The sequence below is a fragment of the Vulpes vulpes genome, chromosome 14 (genome assembly GCF_048418805.1).
Source record: "Vulpes vulpes isolate BD-2025 chromosome 14, VulVul3, whole genome shotgun sequence".
NCBI lineage: Eukaryota > Metazoa > Chordata > Mammalia > Carnivora > Canidae > Vulpes > Vulpes vulpes.
Genome location: NC_132793.1, coordinates 86,488,006 through 86,513,998, shown reverse-complemented (window position 1 = coordinate 86,513,998; position 25,993 = coordinate 86,488,006). Strand labels below are relative to the sequence as shown.

The window sequence follows — 25,993 nt, the reverse complement described above, 5'->3', positions numbered from 1 at the left end:
AGGTTTTTTTTGTTTCTTTTTTGTTCTTGTTGTTGTTGTTTTTTTAACAGTTTCTCTTGCTTAGTTGTCAGGCTTGCTCCGCTGCCACCAAAAGTATGCCAGACCACCCAGACTGTGTTTGTTTCCTTTGTGTGACTTGAAACATACTGTGGGCAAGTCAGGCCTAATCTAGTGCTTGGGAGACAGTCACAGGAGCCTGCCCAGGGCTGGCTCTCCCTGGAGGCACTGTCAGGCTGTTGTGCATTCCTTGGCTCGTCCGGAGTGGCTATGGGCCTTGTTGTGAACTAGTGTTGTTTCCCTGGCCTTGCCTGGTGGGGACTGGGAGCCAGACCCTGGTGTCCTGAGCCCTGGTGCCAGGGAGAGGTGGTGCCAAGAGGAGGGGTCAGGTGCTCTCACTGCTCCTCTGTCATCCCCAGTTCCGGTCTTAAGGTGGCCCACTCTAGATGCCATCAGCCCCACAGGGGCAAAGGTCATTGAGCCAAGGACAGCTGAGAAGGATCAGCCCCCTGTGAGTGCAGGACTTCCCGCAGAAGAGACCAAAGGAAGGGGGTCCCGACCTGTACATGCCCCTCTCTCCCTACCCGCTTTGCATTTTGCCCTCCCATCTCCAGTCCTCCAGCTCCAGGTGGAGCTGTGGCCCCTCTGGGTTAACCCAAGCTCCATTCAGGGCTGAGAGGGGCCAGGCCACCCAGGGGACGAAGGGACATGGAAGCAGGGTCAGTCCCATAGCTGCTGGCCCCAGAACGTGGAGATGCCAACAGAAAGCTTGTCCCCAGTAGGCTTGTGTTCACTTGTCAAGAACTTCTATAACAGCGGCCTTCTGTTTTGTTCTGGTTGTTTTCAGATTTTATCTTTTCCCTTGATTTCTAGTTTCGCGATCACACTCCATCACCGCGGCCTGTGCATATCAGCGCCTGCGCTCGCCCCCTGGGCCCCTGGACACCTGGAGAATGGACCAACGGGCAAAGCCAGAGGCCTTACACACCGTCTTCAAAGAGCGGCCACACTCGTTGGTGCACAGCGAAGCCCACACAGACCCCCGGGGTTTGGTGGTGAAGTTCTTGGAACACTCGAACTGTGCGCTGCCTCCTGAGGTGCGGCACGTGGTGGGCACATTCTGCCCAACGGTTGCCCCTGATGAGCCCCACACGGAGGAGGCCGTCCTCAGCGCCACTGTGCTGGACCAGGTGTGAGCAGGCTGCAGGGCCCGACGGGGACATGGACAGGCCCGGGCCAGAGTGTCCCTGCTGGCGGGCCTGCTGCCCAGGAGTGTCCTGGGTGGCCCGGGTGGGGAACCCCTGTCTTTCTCTGGAGAAGGATCTGGTCCCTTGTTTTCTTGGGGATGACACTTCCTACCTATCCCGGTAATATAGAAAAATGACTCTCAATGGCCATCGTCAGTTCCTTGGTTTTTTCAGGCACATCACACCCCACCAGCGTTACGGGAACACAGTGACAGGTGACAGTGGAACTAGAGACAGTGAAGTAGCTTCAAAACCTGGGCCATCCAGAAGCAAGATTCTCTCTCCCCCCACCTCTGAGTGAGTTGAGTGTTCCGTGGCTAGAGGAGGGTATCCAGTAATGAGACCATTTTCTTATATGGTTTGTGTCATGCAGTAATCTACCTTTTATCGTCTGCTGAGTGGAAAGAAAATGGGTAATTCTAGCACGGATGGCAGCCTGGGCCCAGCTCCCTGCCTGCAGGGTGCAGGGCTATTGTGCTTACAAATCACAACAGGGGACCTCGCTGTGGCTGTGGCTGCTCTGCTTCCTGGAAGCAAGCTGGTGTGGCAGGGAGCTTTGCTTGACACCCCCACCCCCTTCTGCCCCCATCACCCAGGCTTCTGGGCCTCCCGTCGCCCCCCTCCCTCCATGGGGTGCCCTTCACACTGTCTCTCCAGCTCTTTTCCTGTCTACTGTCTCCTACTCTGCAGACACCTTTGGCGAGCCCCCGTGGGGCTTCTCGCTGTCTGCTGTCCCAAGATGGCCTGGAGGGGGTGGGGGTCTAGGGGAAGAGGCCTGTATCCCAGGATCTGTGCACTCCCCACAGAGCATGTCACGGATGACCCCAGAGCATTCCCTTCCCAGCCAGGCAGCAGCCACGTCTACATTGGAGGATGCAGGTTGTAAATCGTTTCTTTCCATCCAAAACCCCCTGAATTGGCTACTTGGAAGCAGGCCGGCCCAACCTCTCTGTGGGGGCAGCTTGGGCATTTTGACTTTCTTGGTACTTCTCCCCACCCCCACCCCCCATGTTCTGGCAACCTTAACAGTAGCCACTTCCCCACAATGGCCCTGGAGCAGCACTGTTCTCAAGAACCTTCTGCAGCGATGGGAATGCCTGTCCCTGTGCCATCCACAGCAGCGGTCACCAGCACCTGCACTGCAGCCCTCATCGAACAAGGAACTCACGCTTCTCAACCCAGAGCCCAAGGGTTGAGAGAGCCCAAGGCCTAGCACAGAGAGTGCAGGGGGAGGACCCGATGGTTACCCACTGTTGCTCGCTGTCCAACAGTCTAGGCTCTGTGTGCTGTCCTCCCCTCTGCTCTGCGCCCCACTGTAGCCAAACTGCTGGGTGGAAGCTGGGAAGGGGGTGGCAGGGAGAGTCTGCAGTCCAGACGCCAGGAAACCCCCTGGGAACGGAAGTTCAAGAAGCCTGCAGTGACGGTCAGCTTGGAGCACTTTGCTTCAGTCATGTTCCTTGTTCACTGCCTCCTTTGCCTTTGGAAGAGGTGAGAAAGCTGGAAAAATTCCCATCAGACCTTTGGATGCCAACCAGAACTTTTCCACTGGAGAATCCCAGAGATGAGCACTTTATCCAGACTATCAAATGGGAAATCCCTAATTTCTCTCAGCTGAGGGCTTCTGAAGTACCCCCCAAAGCAAATCCCTTCCAGGTACGCTTAATCAATGGTTTTTCCAAGTGGCCTCCCCTGAGCCCATCCGCAAGGCATTCATGGCCTCTGAATCCAGGCATTCTCAGTGTTGCTGGGGTGGGAAGTGGAGTTTAGGGAGCTGTAGGAATGTTCGTCTGCACATGCTGGGGCCCCACTTTCAGGCTTGGGGCCCACACAAGCAGTGGCCCTGGGCCGAGCCCCGGGGCTAAGCCTGCGCTCTCTGACCTGGCTTCAAGTTGACTGAGGCAGCCCCTTGCCCTCCCTCACACCTGTGGGGTGGAGCTCAGGCATCAGTATTTTTACTGTGCACCAGGGGGAGCGGCCACCAGGAGCTGCCCTGGTGCTCTGTGCCCTTTGCTTCTCCTCCCTGCAGCGGGACAGTGTGTTTTCTGCCATCCGGGGCTCCTGCTGCCGCCTGGGCCTCCACTCATGTACAAACGGGTGATCCAGCCAAAGCCCAGAGTCCCAGATGTTCTCAAGGGCTCTGCCCTTCACACACCCTTCCACGCTCAGTTGTGCTTTTGCTCTCAGCAACTCTGTCTTGCAGTAGAGGAGAATGTAATCAATTTTATACCACTGAGCTAGAACCTTCTGCCCATCTCCTACGGGCCCCAGGTGGCCCATGTGGGCTCTAGCAGGGCCCAGATCCTGGCTTTCTGGAAAGGTTCCAGATGAGAGAAGTGACAGAGCCACTAGGAACAAGCCAGGGAGCGGACCTGCCAGTTCTAGTACCCGAGACCCTGCTCTGCTCAGTGGCATCTGGGAGCCAGGAGCCCCAGCAGCGGGCACCCCCAGCCCTGACCATGTGGGCGCGTGGCGGAGCGCGGTGGGGAAGCTGGTTTCCTCCTCGTGCTGGTACACCCTCTCCCACCTCTCCTTTCTGTAGAACATCAGCAGAGCCCGACACGCTGTGCCAGGAAGCTAAAACATGGGACCCCTACCTGCAGGGACCCCCCCCACCTGCACAGGCCTGGGTCCTGAGTGCTCTCCTGGCCTTTTCCCCACAACCCAAATGGGGTCGGTTGGGTTGTGTGTGTGTGTGTGTGTATGTGTGTGTGTGTGCAGAGCCTGTCCATACACTGCCATTTGCCTGGGGGCCGGAAGAAGGTTGTGGTGGGTGAGCTCCAGACCCCACCTCTCTGGCAAACAAGGGGGGACTCATCTGTCACAAGGACCTAAGGTCTTCTTCAGCTGGTGACAACAATGCAAATTAAATGCTTGTAACAAACCACGTAACAGAAAGCTTATTTCAAATGGATGTTTCCTGCTCCCCTCCCCCCTGCCCCCAGCTGTATTGATTCACAGATGCTGCTATTAGGCAGAATTTATAGGCAATTGTTTTCAAGCCACAGGAGACCTGTTTGTACAACTTGAAGGTTGTATTTATTTAATGTACCTCAAGGTGTTTTCATAATGATCAGTGTTTTAATAAAAACTATTTCTGGCCTCTGTGTCTCTGGGTCTAATTGGGACAGACAGGCAGAGAGCCCGTGTGGGCCTCTGAAGACCAGGATCTCCAGCGGCGGCAGGGAGCACGAGGCACCCACGGCTGTCCAACCGTGTCTCCCCATATCTTTCCAGAAAAGGGCAGGGCGTGGGGGCCAGGAGGCGGGAAGGTGCCCCCCCCCCCGCCCCGCCCCACGCAGGCCCTGCCAGAGCTGGCTCGGAACATTCTTTAATTTGGATTTTTTATGTGAATCATTTGGTGGGACACCCCCCCCCCCCCCCGCCACCCTATACCCCGCCCTCATGTCATTTGCTAGCCATGCCTTTTGTCTCCGGAGCCTGTTCACCTGCCCTGTCTTGGGCAATACAGGGACCTACCTCTTGGCTCTCCTAGGCTAAGGTCCGTTCCCTCCAGCTTTTATCCATGTGACATTTCCTGTCATCACCCAAGGATGTGGGGTAATCTCTGGCTAGCTGTGAAGGGCCCCTCATCAGTAGCTCACAGCATGGAGTGCAGATTGCTGTGGGGAGACCAGAGGTGGGTCCCACTGGGCCAAGCTTCCCAGACCATCAGGGGGACACATCACTCCAGGCCTTGTGATCAAAGCCCATGTTCACCCCTACTTCCCTATACCAGGTGACAGGCCACAAATAACCCTACAGGTAAGCAAACACCACTGGGATGGGTTGTCTAAGTTTCTGTTTTATACACACACACACACACACACACACACACCCCTCATCTCTCCTGGAGATAACTGAAATTTAAACCAGGAGAACAGCAAGGCTCCTTCTGTCCCTTATTCCACTAGCAGCCTGTCTCCCCCGTGGGATGGGGTGGGTGAGGCAGGCCTGGTGACCGGTCTCCATCACTGATCCTGCAGCCCCCCGATGGCCAGCCCCAGCCTGACCCCTGGTGCCTCGAGCACCCACCTCTCCGACCCCACTGGGGAGCACCCCTGAGGCCCCAGACCCCAAACCCGAAGGGGCTGCCATCAGCACACAGCACCACCGCAGAGCCACGCGGTGAGGCGTTGAGGTTGAGAAGTCAGGCATCCACTTCTCCGTGAACAAACCAGTCACGCAAACAGCTTTTCGTCATGACTTCAGGTTTATTAGTGAGATTAGCGAGTCTTCCTAAGGTCGGCTGCATGCAACACACAGGTCACTCCTTGAATACAGTAATCCTAAAGCTTTAGTTACTGCATGGTAAGGCTTCTTAAGTCACAGTGTATTCTTCAAGGCCTGGGCAAAAGAAAGAGACTTCCAGACAACATGACGTCAGTTAACAATGACCTCTAATGAGCTGAGCTAGACTACGTTTCACTTGATCTACACACACTCTAATACTGCTCGCGGTGACGTGACGCCTGGCTCGCCGGCGATCTGAGCTCTCCTCCGGCTGCCCGGGGGCGGCAGTTTTCCAGGCTGGGCTGTGGCTCTGGGGGTGGGGGCGCTCGTGTGTGGATGCGTGTGTGCAGACAGAGGTCTGAGACAGAGGGCCGCTGCCCCTTGTCCCTGGGAGGGGGAGCCAGTGGGCCCCAGCCTGGGAAGGGCGGGGGCTCGGTGGCCGGCTGGAGGGGTGCCCACGGAAGTCCAGCCTCCAGGGAGGACAGGAGCAGCAGGTGTGGTGGCAGGTCATCCAACAACCCTAGAGTCTCAAGAAGGGCTGGTCAAAGCAAAAGTCAAAACCGTGATGTTATCTAAATAAATATGGAGTTTTGATGTTGTAGCCATCATCTTTTATTTAACTCAGGAGCGTCTCCCTGCTGGTTAAATACAATCACATGTTCCCGGACTTCACATATAAGTCACAGCCTGGGAGCTGGGCTGCAGCAGCTCCAGCGGCCCTTTCCCCCGAAGCACCCCAGGGTTCCCCTCCTCCCCAGGGAAAGGGGCAGAGGGGACAGTCACTGCCACCCCCACCCCCACCCCCACCCTCGAGCCTGCTGCCCTCACCGGGCTCCCTTCACGGCCGCTCCCCAAGGCCTCAGGGAGGAAAGATACACTCCACGCCACACACAGGTACAAACACACACCCTTGTCCATCGCAACGAGGAAACGGGTCAGAATGGGCAAAACACGGGACTGTTCTACAGAGATTGCTTCCTGTGACTCTCCTTTGATGAAGACATACCCCTTTTTATCCAAAAACAAAACAAAACAAAACAAAAACAAAAACAACAACAAAAAAAACAAAAACCAAAAAAAAAAAAAAAAGTGGGTGGTGAGGGCAGGCCCTGCAGAGGAGCCAGTGTCCTTGGGTGGGCCGTGGGGTCAGGGGTCAGGTCCTGGGTCCGGCCTTTCCAGCTCCTCCGAACCCAGGTGGGCTGGGTGGTGCGGGCTGGGCGGGCCTAGATGTACAGCGGGGTCTCCTGGCCCGTGAGAAGCCTGAACATGGCAGCAGGCATGGTCTTCATGTGGATCTGTCAACGAGAGACAGGGGCTGAACTGGCTCTCTCTCTCTGGCCTCTCCCGTCCCCACGGTACTGTCAACCGGAAACAAACGCTGGGCAACCAGGTCGCTCTGGGACCCCCCTGAAGGTTTTCTGTGCAAAGCACCAGCTTTCAAAGTAGAGGAGGAATGACCACACCTCACTGGAGATTCAGGAAGCATTTCCTGACACTGCAGACTCTCATCTGGCCTCCCCATCTGGGTCTCCTAAGGGTTTACACACGTTCAAGGGCTAGCTTTCCCCTCTGCTCAAGCTGACAGCAGAGGAGCGACAGATCAGACTTTTAGTTGTGACTACAGCTTGCCCACTCAGCTGGGGGCAGGCTGGGGGTGCCCAGGCCTCTGAAGCCCTTCCTGTGAAGCCAGGGAAAGTGAGTGTTCTGGGGTCCAAGAACTGGCTCACTGAGGGCCAGGGACCTCAGCCCCCTCACCCTTTGGGGGCTCAGTTAGCATGTGAGCCTTTGGAGCCTGGCCTCACTCCGTGGCGCAAAGGGCCTGGGTGGACAAGCAAGGTGCAAGATGGGCCCCTGGGGGACCGACCTTGTGGGGCCCACCCCCTGTGGCGGCTCTGGGAAGAATCAAACCAGTGAAAGCACAGAGGAGGTGGGCTCTGCTTCAACTCATCTCTTCTTAGTGTCCTGCTCCCAGGATGATGCCAGGACTGAGCCTTGTGGCTCTAGGAGGTCTGGATGGCCTCACCCTCCTGGTGCCCAGTAAGAGGTGGCTGGTTGCGGTGGGGGGCATGGTGTGGCTGCCCCTCCTCAGGCAAGCAGGTCTCAGGTGTCGTCTGACCAAGCCAGAGAGGTCAGTTGTGCAGATAGTTCTCACAGTGTTACAGGCTCCTTGCCCAGCCCCACTACCAGGATCTGTTTGATCGATTTAGATTTTAGTGCTCCCACCACCCCCAGCATAGCTTTTTCCATCAGGAGAATATTCTGTGTAATTCCTCAATCTGAAACCCACCCAAAAAACCTCAAGTCTTGGTATCAGGGACTAATGTTCCAAATGTGCTCAGAGATGGTGGAAAATGCAGGCAGACACTGCAATCCCCCAGCCACACCTCGGCTGCTCCTGTGCCTCTTTGAATGCCAATTCATCTCAGGTCTGAAGAGTTGAAAACGTTTCTCCTCCACCTGATTGGTTTCCTCGTAGATGTGAGCCTGATCACCCCAGCGGGGTGGCCATTTCAAACATCCACTGAGGAAAATTGGATTTTCCTTTCTTTGAAGCCATTTGTAAAAGGAGGCGAAATGTTGCCTACCTGGCACCCCTCTTCCTCTTGAGAACCAGCCATCTGCCACCGCCCACCTACAGGAAAACAGGCCTCCTCCCCCAAGCTGGGAGCTTCACAAAATACAGTGTAGGCCCCCCCAGGAAATGCGGTCAAACGCCCCCTCCGAAACAGCACCTACCCACTCACCTAGGCACCAAGCTCCACCTGCAGTGGCTACCAAAGAGCCTGAGCCTGTCACTGCCCTGCTCCACCCTTCGGGGTATGAACCCCCGACACAGCACCTGTGCCCTCTACAAATGCCCCCCCCACACACACACACACCTACCTCTGCAGCTGTCTCAGCCTCTCCCAGGAAAACTCTCAGCCCATTTGTCCTGACTCCGGGGGCACACGGCCACGGACACCCAGACATTCTCGTGCTGGGTGAGGCCTCCTTCTGGACACTGGGTTCTTAGACTCTGAGCACCATACTTCTCACCCTGAATTACCCTGTTTACTTGTGAGCTCCTTGAGGAAAACTGTGCCCTCCCCTCTGATTCTTGTCCACCTCAAGCTGACATCATACTGGTGCCAGAAAGAACTAGAAAAGGAGGAAATTTCAAGGCAGCAAAGCAGGAAAGTATGCAGCAGCCACAGCTGGCCTGCTCTGCGGGCAGGAAGATGGCAGGAAGCAGGCAGGTCCAAACCCTGGACCACAGGCTTGTCCCTGGTGAGGTGGGTCCTGTAGAGGGCAGGGCTCCCTGACTGAGCATGCAAGACCCAGTTCCAGAAACCAAGTCAACCACCTTTGCCCTCCTATCTGCTGCACTGAGCCAGAATGAACAGCCAAATGCCTGCTACTCTGCTCATCCTTGTCACAGGCACTTCCTGGGGCAGGAGACACAGCCTTGCAAGCTCAGTTGAGGCCCAGGGCCTCTTGGAGAGGGAGTGACTCACAGGTCAAGGTGGGAGCCCAATGACCAGCACAGGCATGTTCCAAGGTCCCAGCAAGGACAGACTCTCCTGAGAAGGTAGGTTTTTCTGGGAAGGGGACCAGTGGCTTTCCCGAGAGCCTCATATACTGCCCCCTCTTCAGGGGCATAGATATTGGTCTTGGAAATGTAGGGCCCAGATGGCTCTAGGCTCCAGTTCTGACTCCAGCAAGGGGACAATGGAGTGTGGCCTTACCTCTCCAACGGAGTTAGAAAGAGCCTGCACTATCTTCTCATGGGCTGTGGCCACCACACTCTGCCCGTTGATCTCAATGATGCGGTGGCCGACTCGGACGCCTCCTCGCTCTGCGATGCCCCCTCGCATGAGGCTGCAGATCTAAGCAGACACATGTCAGGTCAGCACACAGGTCTCCACTCACCCCAGGTGGAATGCAGGGATGTTAATCACGCAGAGGGAGAAGCCCACAAGACAAGTGTTTCTACATGCAATCTGCTGACTGACGGGGACATTTATAATGTGGAAGAGGTTAAAAAACCCAAGTCGACAGCATGGCCAGTGGGAGAACCCTGTGGGCCCTGGGTGGATCTGCCCCCCCTCCTACCCCCCAGCCATTCAGAGCCTCTGTTCCTGTGTCAGGGGAGTGTGGAGGGCTGGTGGTGGACACAGTTGAAGCACATCCTAGAAGATTCTCCACCAGCTACATTCTGCTCCTCTTAGAGGTAAAAAAGTCATTGTTTCCATCTCACAAAGAGATGATGAATTCATGAGCCAACCAATGCAAAGAGTTTGGGGAAATGACAAAGAAGGCCTAAGTTTTTTATATCCGCCCCCTTGTGGGATTCACTAAAGATCATGGCATTAGAAAGCTGGCCACCTGCCCAGACCACTGGGAGATGGAGGCAAACCCCAGAGGGGGTTTGAATTGCTGAGAACTGCTGGCTCAGGGGGAGGATGTGGGCCAGCTGTACCTCGATGGCCCTGCAGGAGGAACGCTGAAGTCCTGGAGATGCGGCAGTGGAGGGAGCAGAGGGGACATAGGGTCCCTCCCCACCACACTGCTGCCCAGGACCCAGTGCAAGGGTGGAAGCAGGTCCCACAGCAGGGACCCCTGGGCTGTGGTTTCCTGCAGCCTCCACTGCTGGAGGTCTCTCCCGTCTGCTCCCCACCCCCCTGGCACCTGACCCCAGACGCCTCTTCTCAGCCTCTGCTCAGCAGCCCTGGAAGGCTGCACCCCACCAGCCATGCTTGAGAGCAGGGAAGGCCCAGCCCAGAGCCAGTCAGGAGAAGGCCCACCCAGGAACCAGCCCACATCATCTAAAGGCCTCACTGAATTCATGGTGGCCTCTGTGCTTACAGTTTCCTCAATCCAGAAACATTACCGATACAGCTCTTGTCTCAGTGAGGATTTGGTCACTTTTTAAGGCATCTTCACACTTGAAAAGGCAGGGGACCCCAACAGAATCAGGAAGGGTTATTCTGATCAGCACATGAAGAGGTCAAGGGTTGGCCTACCTACAAGTAGAAATAACACGCAGGACCAGCCAAGCCCTTCCTCCCACCTCACTGTTCTCATTCCATGGCAAGGCTCTACATTATCCAGGACTCTGCCTTGTGGTGAACACCCTCCTGCCCTCACCCCAGCAACCCCTGCCTGTGTCAGAGCCACCCCTGATCCCACCATGGCCAGGCCTGCTCATTAAGCTGGGGCCTCTGATTGCCAAGGCCGCTGGGGGATGACTCTCCCCTTAGATGGGACAGCCCTGCCCCCCACCCCCCACCCCACTTCTCTCCCTCAGATCCTGGCATGGAAAGTTTTTAAGGCTGAGATAGGCTTAGAAGGCCACCGGCCACAGGCTGACCTTGGTACCACATGCAGGATCCCATCTGTCATGTGTTCTGTGGATCTTGCCTTGTCACTGATGCCACAGGCCTTTCTAAACCAACCATGTGGGTCCCTCCCAGTCCTCAGGGACTCTGTCTTTCTGGTAGAACACATATACACAGACTGATGTCATGGTTCCACGCCACTACTGCCCAGCCAACTGGACTCCTGCAGCAGAGCTTATCACAGTCCTAAACCCGAGCCCTTGAGTTGGACAGGGCTCAACCAAGAGGTAGGCAGAGAAAGAGAAGACGATGGCCCCAATTCTCCATACATGAATTAAGGAGTAACTTCTAGTTTTTATCTCCCCTCAGATGATGTAAGGGCATTTTTGAGCCTGCTGTAACTGGGTCTGTGAAGATCCTGAGGAAGGTGCTTCAGGATGACCTGGCTCACTTCCTGGCCTGACCAAGCGCCAGAAGCTGGCACACTCCACAGAAGGTGCAATCTTGGTTACACCCCTGGTGGCACCTTCCTCCCTAGCAATGGAGATTCAGGGAAAGAAAGTGAAGAGGGAACGTGAGACAATGGCTTTGCACCTTTAGAGGGAATTGGCAGGAGCATGGACCTGGACCCTGGCAGGAGACTCCAGCTGGAATCCAGGGGGCAGGCAGGGGAAGAGGAAAGAAGAGGAGCAGGACATACCAATGAGAAAGCCATGTGCATGTGTACAGGAGTACACATACACACACACGCAGGCCCTGGCCTTCCCAAATGATGCATGCCCACAGGAACCACGGTGTATTCCAATTTCAGGGGGTACATTTCTGCGGGGGGAAGGCTGGTGTCTCCCAGCGGGAGACGTCTTGATTTCTTGAATGGTGTTGTGGAAAGAGAGAGGAAGGATCCATTTAGAAATAGTGCTAACTGGGTCATCTGGGACCCGGCTGCAAACTAATGCCTTGTGCTTTGGGTGTAATGAAGCTGAAAATGGAAAAAGCAGTTGTGCAAGACAAACTCAGATGCCAGCAAACTTTTCCAGGGGATTCAGGGGAACTTGGTCACGTGGGACACCCTCGCTGGTAGGCACAGCAATCCCTGCAGTCTTAGGGAGGAGAGAAACTGGCAGGCCCACCACCAAAGCCATGATCAGGGCCCCGTGTACACTTACAGGAGTTACTAATGCTCTGAGCCCTAAATACAGACTTTTCGGCCTCTGCACCGCTCACAAATGCTGCCAAGTCTATGCACACCCTCGCCCATCTGCACACAGGGCCAGGGTAACAACCTGATGATGGGCAATGGGAGTGTGGGCATGCTCTTCATGACAGCTGGCCTCAGGCGCAATCAATCCCTGCTCTGCACCTTCCCAACTGGGAGCCTGGGGGCAAGTTATGTGACCTCCCTGCTCCTTAGTCCTCCATGAAATGATAACAGAACATGGTCCCTAACTGGACCAGCCTGGCAGACACCAGCTGCACAGGGATACTCTAGGTTTGTGGGAAGAGCTTACCCGTTGGGTGGCCTTCATTTCTTGGTTCCTAGAATAGATCACCCCAGGCAGATGGACCAGGGGGCCTCAGAGCATGTGCAATAATGAAACTAGACAGACTGTTCACAGCAGCAGGATTCACAATAATCAAGAGGTGGAGGCAACCCAATGTCCACTGATGGATGAACGGATACATGAAATGTGGTCTAGTCACACACAGGAGTATTAGCCCTGAAAAGGAATGAAATTCTGGCACAGGCTACAAGGTGGATAAGCCTTGAGGGCATCATGCTGGGAGTTAACTAACCCAGTCACCAAAGGGCAGGTACTGTCTGATTCTACTTATCTCTACAAGGTACCTAGAAAAGTCAAGCTCATGAGACAGCAGGTACAACAGTGGCTGCCAGAAGCTGGGCTTAGGAGAGAGGAATGGGGAGTCAGTTTGTATGGGTACAGAGTTCCCCTTTTGCACCATGAAGACTTCTCGAGACTGGTTGCACAACAGTGTGAACGTACTGAACACTTGAAAATGGCTAAGATGGTAAATGTTATGTTAATCGATTTTACCACAATTCAAACAAACGAAAGAAAAAACAGATGTCCGAGTCGAGAGCTGGGGCTGAAAGAAAAGGAGGTGGGTAAGGCTGATTCCAGAACATAATACAGCTTCTTAGCCACATGGGGCCTCTCATTTTGGAGAAAAGACAGGTTGTGCCAAGCTCCAGGAGGAGGCCAGCACCAGCGCTAGCACCTTTCCTGTGCACACACCCATGTATACACACAGACGTGAATGTACACTCTGACAGGTGTGCAGAGGACACTTCCCTCTCATGTGACAGCACCCCGATCTCCTTCAACGCCCCGGTGCTGGGACTTCTCTCATCTAAGCACTTATCCTGCACAGTAACAGCTGCCGCCCGCCACAGCAAAGCCTTCTGTAGTAATCACGCAGAAAACCACCGTGGGTGTGCAGAGGAGCTAACTAATGCCATTTCCTAGCCAGGCATCCCGTCACCACCCACTCCTGCTGTGGTCAGGTGGTGTGGAGGTGGAGGGGCTCCTGCACTGCTGCCTATTTTGCTTGGAGGACACAGGCTGCCTTGTGGCTGCCCCAAGCCAGCTAGGGGCTTGGTGGGGGGGACTCCAGGTGGGGCTTGGTGAGGGGAGAAGGGACCTCTGAGAGCCTCGCTAGCACTGGGGACCAGGAGGCCAGAGGTCATGAAAGAGGTGCCAGCCTGGGAGAGCTCCACCACTGCAAGGCAGCAGGAGACCACAGAGGAAGGGACGGTCACCAGGCCAGGCCCCTCTGGAGAGGCAGGGTGGGCTAGAAGCCCAGGTCCAATCTGATCATGCTGTGAGAGGCAAAGCCTGGCTCTTCTGTCCTCAGAGCAAGCTCTTGGTCAGGAAGAGCCAGCATCCTCAGGCCTCCTGAACGTTCTCCCAAACATACTCCTCCAACAAGGCCTCAGCTGAGCAAGGGAGCCTGTGGCATTCATCAACCACCACGGATGATGGGACATGGCCTGAGCTGTGCTGGTGGTGGCAGCTGAGTAGAAGGGCCTCTGAGTGTCTGGGTGGGGGTGGGGGGTGCTGAACCTGGACAGCCAGCTCCTACACCCACACCTGCCCATGGCATAGGTGTGCTACTCATGGAGCAGGTGCAGGAAGACACTGCAAGCACTGCTGACCTGAGGGTCACTGCTGCAAGGCCAGGAGGAGATGTGGGGCTGATTTGTACAGCCGCCTGCAGCCCATTTCCCAGGTCATGACAGGAGCAACCACGCAGATTCACATGCTTTATCTAAAACCCTCCCTGGTACTCTGAGCGCAAGCTGCCACATACTCGGAAGGAAGTCCTCATGAGCCACCACAGCCCCCACCTCTCTGGCATCAGCCACCCCACTGCTTCTCATCCTCAGTGTCGCCCCCAGGCGACACCGAGCTTCACACACACCCTGGACTCAGCCCCTGGAGCAGTGGCCAGCGTGGCTAGAAGAGGACAGCACTCTTGTCTGTGCATCTGTGACTGGGATGGGCGGCCCTGGCAACGCTGTCCTCAGCACTGGGGGTGATCTTCCCCCCAGCTTCAAGACCCCCAAAGCCTAGATCTGCTGCTACCTCTAGCCCCACACCTCCCAAACCTCAGAGAAGCCCTCTGCCCTCCTCACTGCCCTCGGCCTCCCAGCCACCCACATGGATGTAGCGTGTCCCTCCCCCCTGCAGAGACCACCCCCTCCACCTCCCCAGGAAAGCCCCCCCACCAGTCACCCTGCCTTCTTCCCAGCTGCCTCCCCTCCCCACCTCTGAGAAGGAAGGCTCACGCTTCACCTCAAACCCCCCCACCTGTCCTCACCACTGCATCTGCTTCCTCTCCCATTTGCCTTGATTTAGCCCCAATCAAACACAAACCAGAGCCTGGACCCTTCCTTGTCTCTTCTTGCCCCCAGCCCTCTGCCCCCTGCCTTCTCTCCTATAGTCCCAGATGGCCTTACTAGCTGTGTGACCCGGGGCAAGTTACTAAATCTCTCTGTGTGGCAGCTGCCTCCTCACTAGGACCCACGCTCCTCTTTGTGCTGGCGTAATTACACAAGCTGAAGAGACGAAGGTGTTTGGGGAGGGGGCGGCCATCAGGCTTGTCCTGGGCTCACAGTCCCCAAGAACAGGCAGTCCTCCTAGCCACCACCCAGGAGCCTGGGAGGGAGGCATTTCTGGAGCAGTACGGCTCCCAGGCAGGCCCCGTGTGAGGGCTTGCATGTCAGTGGCAGGTCAGAGGCCTCTGTCAGCCCCTCCCTGAGCAGGGGGCCTCTACACAGTGCTCACAGCGGGTGCAGGCAGAGCCCCTGGTGGGGGTTTGCAGAGCCGTTAGGGCAGCTTCTTGTGCCCAGGGCACCCACATATACAGAGGAGCTGGCAGGGCAGGGCCAGGCCAGACCACCAGCTGTCCACCTCCTGGGACAGATGTACTGACCTGGACAGAAGTCCCAAAGGGGATGCAGATGACCCCTTGCCTGGGTGCAAGTACCAAGGGGCCTATCTCCTCTGCAGAATCTGTGCCCCAGGGGGCCTTCTTTAAATGCCTTGGTTTACTTTATGGATTTTCTTAGTTAATCTTCATAACCACATTTTAAGGAGAGTCCAGAGAGGTTAAGTGACCTGCCCAGGGTCACACAACTATGGCCAACTGGTCACACTGGCTAAATGCCCTCATACCCCTTCCCTCTTTGTCATGGGCACCAGATGGCCATCTTCCCAGCCTGCCCTGTGTTTTGTGGGGCATGTGACTGAGCTCTGTCTGGCCAGTGAGATTTGGCCAGAAATGGCAAGGGTCACACCTATGTCCCTATCTTTCTCCAGCTGCCAGCCAGACACAGAGCAGCCAGTGGGGAGCCTCCAAAACCCAGCTGAGGACATGCCTGGGCCCCTGAGTGGCCCTGTGGAGCAAAGGCCCCTCCCACAGTGGGAAAAACCCACTGAATGAGAAACCAACTCTTTGTATGCTGAGATTCAGAGAATATTTGTTATAGCGGCAAGGGTGCACTAACATGAGAAGAATTGGAAATGGCCCTGTGACTCTCCCAGCTCCATGTACCTCTCTATACTTCTGCACCAAGAGAGCAACAGGGATAATTCTGACTCATTTGTAGTTGTCTTTCTAGAATGTTCTCCCATTGTGTTTCCTCTCTGCTCATGGGCAGGCTTATACATATCCCCACCCCTTACCTAACACTACTCCCACCTACTGTACAATCTCTTCCTCAGTTCTTTACTACTCAAGGCTGGCCTAAGCAATCTGGAAATGACTGGACTCGCCTCTTCTGTCCTTCGTCTGTGGCCATGTTTTTACCTGCTGGGACCTTTGCACAAGGAAACACCAAGAAAGAGATTCATTCATTCCAGCCAAAAACTCAGTCAAAGAAAAGGCAAGAACTCTGAATGAAGAGCTTTGGCCTGAGGAACAGGCACAGATGTTTGGGCAGACCAAGGCTCACTCAAGCCCAGAATCACCTCCTCCTGGAAGCCCTCCCACTCCCTCAGTGCCTGACAAAGTGCAAGCACTTCACACATGGCTCTGAATGGGTGAATGAATGAGTGAATATCTGTTTGTTGAACACAGAGAGTCGGATGTTGCCATTGACTGGATGCGTCCAGATTGCAGTAGTTGGAAAACCTGCCTCTCCTCCAAGGCAGGTATTTGCCAGTAATAGACATCACAGGGACATTCCCTGGCTGCATGCCAGCCCTCCCTCCTACCCATGCCTGCGCCAGGAGCTGCCAAAAGTTCCTGCCTGGTGTGGCCTGGCTACTGGCAGCTGTGTCCACCAGCTGGGGCCCATGCCTACAGACAGAAGGGGCCTAGGGAGCAGGGTGGGTGGAGAGCTGCCATCCCCAGCCCCCTGCATTCAGGCCCACGCATGCACAGTGGAGGTGGCCAAGGCGGAGAGGGCAGACTCACGATCCCGTTCTGTACGCTGAAGCCCAGTTGGTACTTGAGGTCGGGCCGCTTGATGAGGACTGTGGTGACAGGTGGACAGCTGACGATGTTGAGCTTCACTTGAGTCTGGTTCTTCAGACCCTGCAGAATGGGGCAGGGGCCACGGGAGCCTTAGATGCCACCTTTGAGCAGGCTCTCATAGGCCCAGACCGAGGCTGCACCAGCAGGCAGGGTGGAGGCCCTGAGTGCAGGGGAATGAGTCTGGCAGGTCAGCCGCCTCTCGGCTTCCACGATCCTCCATGTGACCCAGAGATTGCCAGCTACCGCAGGTGGGAGCCAGAACCATGGCCCACTATGCTCTGGTGTGCTGTCGGACCCAGGTGAAAACAGGCTATTCCTAGAGCCAGAGGGGCCAAGCCAGCACACTATGGTGTATGACCAATGGGACGGCAGCAGGGTCACCCTCACAGGGTCATGGGAGGGGTCATCCCTGCGTTGAATGCAGGAGGAGCACCTTGTTTGGAAGGACCGTGGGGGAGTCCTCCTCAAAACAAAACATGTCAATGGCAGGGGTGGGGACAGGGAGTGAGGGGTTCAGTGACAATCTGTAAGCAGGAGGGTCTATTGTCCATAGAGAGACTAGCCAGCTGGAGCCAAGGGCCACCTCAGGCCCTGGGGAGGCTGTGACTGTCAGCAAGTGCCTCAGGCCACAGTTGTGAGATTAGGTCCGGGGGAGGAGGGGGCAAGGGGCTCTAGTTCCATCTTGTTCCTCTGGCCCATCAGAGCCTGGGTGACCAAGTGCCCTAGGCACTTCAGCCCTCGGAGGGAGGCTCCTGGCAGACCAAGCCTCTGGTTCTACAGGCTGAGGCCTTTGCCTCATCTACCCTCTCTCTGCCCAGGTGCTCACCCATCAGACAGATGCTCTGCTGGGCTGGCGCTGAGAGCTGGCTCATGGGATGCTATGGCCCCAAGAATGCCTTTCACTTCTCAAGCAGACAAGGGCAGACACAAATGTGTCCTCTAGCACCGAGACCACAGTGGGTGAGGAGGGAACAAGCCACAGAGGGCTGGGGACAGATTACAGACAGAAGGCCTCAGGACTATCCACAAGCAGACAGAGCACACTGTCTGGAGACCCTGGACAGAGCAAAGGCACTGTTGTGCTAGGCCTCCCGAATGGCATCTCTGATCTTAGTGCCCTAAGGCTCTTCTAGACCTGGAACAACTAGGTGTGAAGACCCCCCACCCCGCTCCCAGCAGGGTCCAGCAGCTCAGTATCTCCCAAAGCTGCAAGCTCAGGGGTCACACCGTCAGAGCAGCCTCCCTGCTCTCAGACCCATGCAGGGTGACCAACCCTCCTGGTGTGCCCAGAAGTAGGACCCTCGGGGGCTAACCTGGGAAAGTCCCATGTGAATGGGGTCACCCTGCACCTGCGCATCTATGTCACTCGGAACTAACATTTGTGAAACCCCCAAGGGCAGCCCAGGGCCTTCTCTGACTGCGGTGCTACGGTACAGTCTTGGGTCTCTCTGGACCCGTTTCCTCATGTGTCAAGGGGGAAAAGACAATGCGGCAAGAATAAAAGTAGGCAGGGACCCTGTGTGCGTACCTTGATGATGCCCTGGCAGGTGGCGAGGGGCAGCCCCACCAGGCTGGTGCCGTTGATGGACATGATCTGGTCCCCAATGCTCAGCTTCCCTGAGCGGGCCGCCGGGCCACCATTCATCATGTTCGCCAGGATCACCGTGGGCAGGATGGAACCCCAGCCTGACTCCACCACCACCACGCCCAGGATCTCGCCCTTGTGCTTCTCCAGCTGCAGCTGCAAGGAAATGAGCAGTGAAGGGTGCCCGTGATAGGGGCCTGGACACCTGCGCACCTACCCCCGGCCTCGCCCAGCTCTGGCTCCAAGCCCTCGAACTCCCTCCCATCCATGCCTGGCAGGGACACCCCCAGGCCCAAGCGTGGCTCCCGCGTCCTGTCTCCTGCTCTGCTCACCTCCCACAACCCACGGAAGCGAGAAGAGTGTTAGATTCCAGGGCTCAATTCTGCCCCCAGCTCCTGCTCATATCTAGAAAAGGTCTACCTTCTGTCCACCCCAAGGGACACTCTCTTCGGAAAGCTGCCTGTCATTCATTCAGCAAAAAGCCAGGATCGATCATTCATTCATTCATTCATTCACTCATTCAACAAGCAGTCTGATCATTCCTTCCTTTACTTCTTTACAACTAGTCAGGGTATGGGTGGTCCCCAGGCTATCTGTTCCCATGTTAGGACACAGAGGACTTTCTAAAGATCCCTGAGCAGCACACACTGAACCATGTGAGGGAGGGCCTCCACCACTGGCAGCTTTGAAACTCCCCTGGGCAGCACACCCAAGCTCCCCGATCTTAAAGATGCTTCTCATATCCTTTTCAGAAACACCTCCTGGGTGCTGAGCTCCAGTAAATGATAATAGCAGCATTAAAAGGCACATTTTCAAGGTCATTAAGACAGATCGTAATCAGTTCCTTTGTTACAACACCACCTCATTTCACACACAAATGCTCAGCTCTCAAGGCAGGAGCAAATGTACCGCCCTTCATTCTGCTGTGAGGATGTGGATTTGTGTGTGAGGGCCCTTGGAGGCTCACTCTCGAGTCCTCTCACCAAGAGCTGCTCTGGGGCATCACCAGGCGGCTCTGGCTCTGCAGGAGCTCAGCATGGGTGGCAAAGGCTACTACAGCATGGTGGCATCCCCATGGCATCCCTGTGGCACACCCAGGGTGCATGTGGCTCACCTCCTTGCAGTTCTCGGAGTTGGAGAAGTGGATGAGGTCATCGTTGTACATCTCCTGGGTGTTGATGATGTCACTGTACTCTTTCTGGCTCAGGTCTTCGGGATTTATGCCATTGGCCCGCAGGAACTCCTGGTAAGCCACACTGAAGGCCTGACCGATGGACTGTGCGATCAGCTGGGCCTGCAGGCAGGGAGAAGCCACTAGAGACCAGCACAGAAGCACAGGCACCACGCAGCCTGGAGAGGAGGGGCTGCGGGCTGGCTGCAGGGCACACACATAAGCCGGGACTGGGCCTTTGCCTGGGCTCAACGAGCAAGAGAGAAGCTATAGGCTCTCATCCGGTGACAGACGTCTTACCACCTGCACCGTTTAGTCCCCTGCCATGGGCCAAGCCTCTCTGCTGCCTCATCCCCATCAGGGCTCAGTCCTGGCTGTTCCCATCTGAGCCATTTACAACCTGGACCACCCAGGACAAAGCACCATTCTAAATAAAGTTGGGGAATATCAGAAATTATTTGCTAAATATCCTACTTTTGTGGCTTTAAATGACTTTACCAGGTTTCCTTTCCACCCATCTTATTGCAAAAATCGACCTGAGGTGTGTTCTCTGAGGAGGGTCACAGAGACTCTTAGTTGCTTCCCCAACATTTATGTCTCTGTAGCAATAAAACCCAGTGTCAACGGGGGAGACAGGGTATGTGTCCAGCTGTTCTTGTGGGGAGTTGTGGCTGTTCCCAGCTGAGGCAGGTCAGAAGTACAAGACCTGGGGACCCCAGCACAGACTCCACAGAGCAGAGTACTTCTTTCTACTGCAGGGAACTGTCTGCATGGACATTAATGAATTTCTGACACTGCAGAGTCTTGGACATGGAAAAGTTACTGCCAGGCTTTGCCCATCACCAGCCAGTGTGCAGACAGGGGACTGCAGGGTGGCAAGAGCTAAGGCCCTGAGCTCCTGGAGGGACACCAAGCACTGGCAACAGTGTGGCCACCAAGAACAATGGGGCTCCCAGGGGCTTGGCCCCCAGCAGTCCCTTCCCCCACCCAGCCCTGACTGCAGGAGCCTCCACCTGCCTCCCACTGGCCACCAAATGGGCCTTCTGCATGGCTGCCCCCAGCAAAGCTAAGGACCAGAAAATGGTGAAAACAAAGGATTTGACCTAAATGCTAAATCCCTTCCTCCTACGTACTGCATATTTAAGTGCTACAAATGAACATGCCTCTGTAACAAAGCGGGTGGGGCCAGATAATAAAGGCAGAACCAGAGCGTGGAAGGCTTTCCTGAAATAGGTATGGATTCTAGATTGAACTGCCCTCCCACACTGGGCCCAGAACAGTTTACATGAGGGACAGGCTGATATATACTTGGCAGAAATAAGCCCTGCTCACTCCCAAGACCAGTATCTTGGCATTTTGGCAGCACTGCTCAGGGTGGACTGGCCAGAGATGGCCAGGTGACACCCTGACCTGGACAGGTGTGGAGTGGAGGGTGGGGAGCCCAGAGATGGTGCACTGGAAACCAGCAGCCAGGGCTCTGTTTGAAGCTAGGAGTCAGGCCTGGGGAAGAGGCCAAAAGAAGGTAGAGGGTGACGGTGGCGGGGATGGGAGCCTAGGACATCCCAGGGCTTGCCACCATCTGCTCCCAGGCCTCCAGGTCTGTCCCCACCTGACTGTGGTCCCCTGGCAGGGAAGGGTTCTGGGAGTATCACTTCCTCCACCGCTGCATGGATAGACTGGCAGCGCTGTCCAACACTCTGGGACTCTGTCTAGGGTTCTGCCTGGGTGCCCCACCCTGCCAGGGTTCCTCTGGGTGCAATCCAGGAGCTCTTGGCATCTCCCCACTGACTGCTGATGGCAGTCTCCTATTTCTCCAGCCACCTGTGTCCTGGTGTCCCTCCCAGCTGGTCTGGGGGAGCCCATGGGGAGCGCTGCAGACAAGGGGCTTCCCTGCCTCCCAGGTCACAGCCAGGGCCTGTGGGTGCTCAATGCTGTGAGGCCAGGAGCCCCATGCAGACAGGTGGGAGTGCAGGGGGCTCAGAGAAGAGCTGGCATTGGCAGCTTGGTGCTCAGAGTTGGCCTCCTGCAGGAGGTGAGGAGGCTATCACACCTGTGTGGTATTATTACCTGTGTGGCTCATCTACCCTGGCCTCAGCCCTGCAGTGCCTCAGCTCCATTTTATAGAGGGAAACTGAGTCTCAGAAAGAGCCTTGGTATCTGTAATGCCATCTTCCAGGTGTTCCACTCCGCTGTCATCAGACCCTCAAATCCCTTACTTGTCCCCCACAGCCCCCTGGAGGGAGCCACCATCCAGATGCTATGCTCTGGGCAGATGCTGAGTGTCCCCCCACACTCCACCGGGTGGATCCTTCCCTCACTCCTTTGAGGATCACTTAGAGTCTCACTCATGCCCACTTCGGCCTGCCTTCAGCCTTATCTGCCCCCTGCACTGAGAACACCAGGGTCAGCACCATGGTCAGCACCCCTGACAGCAGCACCCCCAACTCTAACCCATGGCCCCCAGCCATCCCTGGGGCTGGCATCTCAGATCCCCATTATGCCTCCCCATTATGACTTCTCTGCTCACCCTGTGCCAATGGCTTTACCCTGCCCTTCACTCACAGCCCTTCCAAGGGCCCATCTCCCCAACCTGGTCTCTAAGATATCCTTAGGCCCTGAATCACACAGATGTCTCCATCCAGGTGCCCACAGATCTCTGCATTGTGGTGGAAAGAATCTGTGTGCACCAGTGGGCTTGCGTTTAAATTTCTTCTCCAATCAACAGACCATCACTTCAAAGCACTTCTAGATGACTTCAACTTTTTAGCAAAAAGAGGACTGCCTCCATCCCTCAGCCCTGTCTTCAAATATAAAAATCTGGGGGCCAGTTCCTTCTGCTTCAGGTCCCTGACCTGCAAGTTCACCTAGAACAAGAATGCCCCTTTCCAAGTATCCACGGAAGAAACTGCTTTTTAAAAATTATACTTTGGCAACAGCCACAAGATCTGCCCGCCAGGGGGCAGGAGAGAGACCTGGGCCGCTGTCCCCAGTGTTCACCTCTTGCCCCCACTCCCCTCCCTGATCCCTTTCTCCCAATTCTGGGCTGGGAAAGATGCTCTTATCCCACTGCAGGAAAGGGCCAGAGGTTTCGTGGTCTCTTAGTGAGTCTGAATTATCATAAACTCCAGAATTACAATGTGAAATAGCCATGAGCAAAAGCAGAACTGTTCCTTGGGCACAGATGTCACCTCCCCGTACACAAGCCTGGCATCTGAAAATGTGCACCTAACCACAGACAAGCCAGGGAGTATTTTGTTTTAGGAGAAAAAAGGTTGTGTTAAAGGATTTCTGCAGATAGCGCCCCAAGCGTATTTAACTATAGTTCAATTTATCAACTGCCCTAAAGGAACTTACCTCACAAAGTGAAGTGAAACTGCGTTCACTGTCTCTGCAAACTCTTGAGTGTTAGAAAACAACCCCACTGACTCCCCTGGAAACATCACTGACGGTGCACAGGACTTCTCTACCTGAGACAGGGTTCCCGAAGAGCCGGGGATGCCAGAGCCCTTGGGAAGTCAGGCCAATGGGAGAGCTGGCATGCCTGTGTGGTCACTTACGTCCTCGGACTCGAACACATGGCAGATCATCTTGTACTGCTTCTTCCCCTCTTGGGCCCCAGGGGTGGTCTCGATGCAGTCCTGAGAGGCTGACCGGGGCATGCGGCGCCTGGCCATCAGCACCACGATGTTGCCAATGTCTGCTATGTAGGAGATGGTGCGCAAGGCGTGGTCCATCATGGTCTCCTGTCAGGAGGGGGGTGGGTCCATGTTAGGAAATGTTAGGAAGAACCCACTAGTAAAAAACTCTCAGGTTTGGGATTCCTCAGCCTCGACGATAATGATGTGTGGGGTGGGTCATTCTTTATCGGACAGTGAAGGGCTGTCCTGGACTCTGTAGGATGGTTAGCAGCAGCCCTGGCCTCTACCCACTAGATGCGGGTAGCATTGCCCCCTTCCTAAGTTGTGACAGCCAAAAATATTTCTAGCCTTTGCCAAATGTCCCCGTGGGAGACAAAATCATCCCAGTTGAGAACTGGTGCTCTAGCAAACAGTGCCAAGGTAAATCTGACTTTGCTCTACAGCACCCTCCCACTTCTCAGAGGCACATGTCAGAGTGGAAGGAAGACAGGAACACTGGCAGGTGGTGACACCCGTCCCCACCTGATCAGAGGCAGTCTGTAGCTCTGGAGAAGGGTCCCTTCCCTGCAAGGCATGTGCTTCTCCCTAGCAGATGAGGAAGGCTTCGAGGCCAACTGTTTCCACAGATGGGTTCTTCCGGGATCCCAAGCAGCATGGGCCCTGGTCAGGGGACACTGAGGCAGCTCCCCTGACTGATCGATGGGCCTCTGGAGCTATTCAATTCCCTCGGCTCCTGGCAGGTCCATTACCCTTGAAGGCTTTTGTTGTCTGACAGGAATCTCCACTGAGTGTCTTGCCTATGACCCCTACCTAACAAGGCTGCATACAAAGGCTCTGAGAAACTAATCAGCTGGTCTTTTATGCCTTTGTGCCTTTTCCACAAAAGAAAATTGGCTGCTGCTGCAACCTCTGAAGCCCCCTTTCTTTATCACAGAATCCATTTTTACAGCAGGTATTATTCCTTGTCTGTCCTCCAGGAGTTGATCTGTTTTCTGGCCAAGGCTACGGGGGTGGTTTCCAACCACAAGAGCCACTTTTCAGGAAGGGGACTTGGAAGAGAACTGTCAAGGGCAGCTTTTCGGCATTTTCTGATTTCTGGCCACATGACCAGGGCAGAGCCACCTTCCTCACAGGTACAAGGAGGAACTCTGGGCTTCTTAAAATACATAGCTGTCTAGTTCTCTTCATTGCAAGGGTCCAGGACCTATGACCTCCCTGCAACAGTGAGCATGGCCAGCACCCAGGTCTTTATTTCTGTAGTACAATTCCCCACTAAAGGGAACTGTGTGTGCCTCCTCGAAGTAACAGGCAATTCCAGGTCTGGGGCAGGAGCAGCCTAAGGAGAGCTCAGAACACCTCACCACTTCAGAAAGCAAGGACATGATCAAAGACTAAGGGGAAGATGTCAAAATCACACAGGACACAGATTAAAGGTCTCTGGCTGAATCAAAAAGAATAATGAGGATAATGATTAAAGCACAAGCTTAAAAAAAATCCACCAGTCCACAGTGAAAAGAAAGAGAAAGAAACAAAAGGTCTTCTGTGTGGGGAAAGATCTGATCATAAAAGTGGAGAGCGTGGCCTAAGTAGAAAATCAGCATTCTGCACTTCCAATCAATGTTGGAACTAACTCAAGCAAGACACTCACTGGGTGCTGAAACCTGCAGGCAAAGCAGGTGCTGGGGAACAGGGTATCCACACATCTGGAGCGTCACCATACAAAATGACTGGCTGATGACAAAGAAGCAAAGGGGTCATTCCCCGGGCATCTGGTGGCTCTCTAACAGCCCATAGGGGGGTCTAGTCCCAGGGTGAGTGGGGCTTCCCTCTCACTCAGCAAACCTCCAGCACATGGCACTGCCTGAGGTCTTCCCAATTCCTCCTTCCATCTGCCCCGTACCCTTGACCTCTGCCCTCTTTCTCCTCAGCTTCAGGCCTTTATATCTTGCATGGTTCACTTGCTCCTCACAATCTGTCTTCTCCACCAGCAGCAGATTAAGGCCCAGGAGAAATGAGCAGAGGCTGGCCATATGGCACATGGTTTACAGGTAGGAAATCTTAAGACAGCATCCCCTACCACCCCGCTGGAGCACCACCCACTCAGAGGGCCCAGAGCTCACACAGGATTTCCATCCTCCCGTTCCATCCCCCAGGCCTGGCATGCAGAGGTTTCAGGAAGGCCCTCCTAGAATCCTGATGGTGAGCACACACATAGCTTCTAACTCCCTGTTTTCTTTCCCTGCCATTTTGCCTACTTAATCTCAGCTGAAACAGACCTAAACCACATCCTTGTCTCTTCCCAGCCTGGTGCTCCTCAGCTCCCTGCAGCTTGCTCAATCCATCCAAGACTCAGGGTCCAGAGCAACCATCCTTGGGGAGGACAGCCGTTCAGCTCATACCAGAGGGAAAGTTCTCCTGCAGCCAGACCTTGTTCTCCTCTGGTCCCCGAGGAGGGAAGCTAGGGGTTGAATTACCTGATTTTAAACAATGGTCTTTAAAACACTTACCTGTGTGTCCGCATTTAAGACCTTGATCCTCTGGGTGGAGATGAAGAGATCCACCTCAGTCAGGGTCTGGGCATCCCCCTCCGAATTCTAAGAAAAGACAGTGGATACTGTCACAAATAAAAAAAAAAACTAATTTGAACAAAGGCCTGACAATTTTACTAATGACCCTGAGTGCCCCTAGAGGGAAATGCTACTCTAGCTTGGAGCAGCCAAGGGAAATCTAAATTGCATGCCGTCTTCCAGCGCAATCTGTAGCGAAGTGAGTTCTAAAGGCAGTTTGCACAGGGCGTGAAGAAGGAG

The 25,993-nt window shown here is 55.1% G+C and overlaps 2 protein-coding genes across 11 annotated transcripts in view; one reads left to right on the top strand and one right to left on the bottom strand.

The window, feature by feature from the left end:
• Positions 1-4,344, top strand: part of ENTREP2 (endosomal transmembrane epsin interactor 2) — a 443,586-nt gene extending 439,242 nt beyond the window's left edge. For all 8 annotated transcript variants that reach the window (XM_072737076.1, XM_072737072.1, XM_072737074.1 and 5 more), the window contains one exon: positions 871-4,344. In XM_072737076.1, coding sequence (XP_072593177.1) covers positions 871-1,193 — 323 coding nt within the window. In that variant the 3' untranslated portion in view covers positions 1,194-4,344. The remainder of the gene's footprint in view (positions 1-870) is intronic.
• A 1,091-nt stretch (positions 4,345-5,435) lies between these two features.
• Positions 5,436-25,993, bottom strand: part of APBA2 (amyloid beta precursor protein binding family A member 2) — a 246,621-nt gene continuing 226,063 nt past the window's right edge. For all 3 annotated transcript variants that reach the window (XM_072737070.1, XM_072737071.1, XM_072737067.1), the window contains 7 exons: positions 25,694-25,780; positions 23,106-23,291; positions 19,492-19,671; positions 18,321-18,533; positions 16,733-16,852; positions 9,200-9,340; positions 5,436-6,769 (listed from right to left, as the gene is read on the bottom strand). In XM_072737070.1, the coding sequence (XP_072593171.1) occupies positions 6,698-6,769; positions 9,200-9,340; positions 16,733-16,852; positions 18,321-18,533; positions 19,492-19,671; positions 23,106-23,291; positions 25,694-25,780 (999 nt within the window). In that variant the 3' untranslated portion in view covers positions 5,436-6,697. The remainder of the gene's footprint in view (positions 6,770-9,199; positions 9,341-16,732; positions 16,853-18,320; positions 18,534-19,491; positions 19,672-23,105; positions 23,292-25,693; positions 25,781-25,993) is intronic.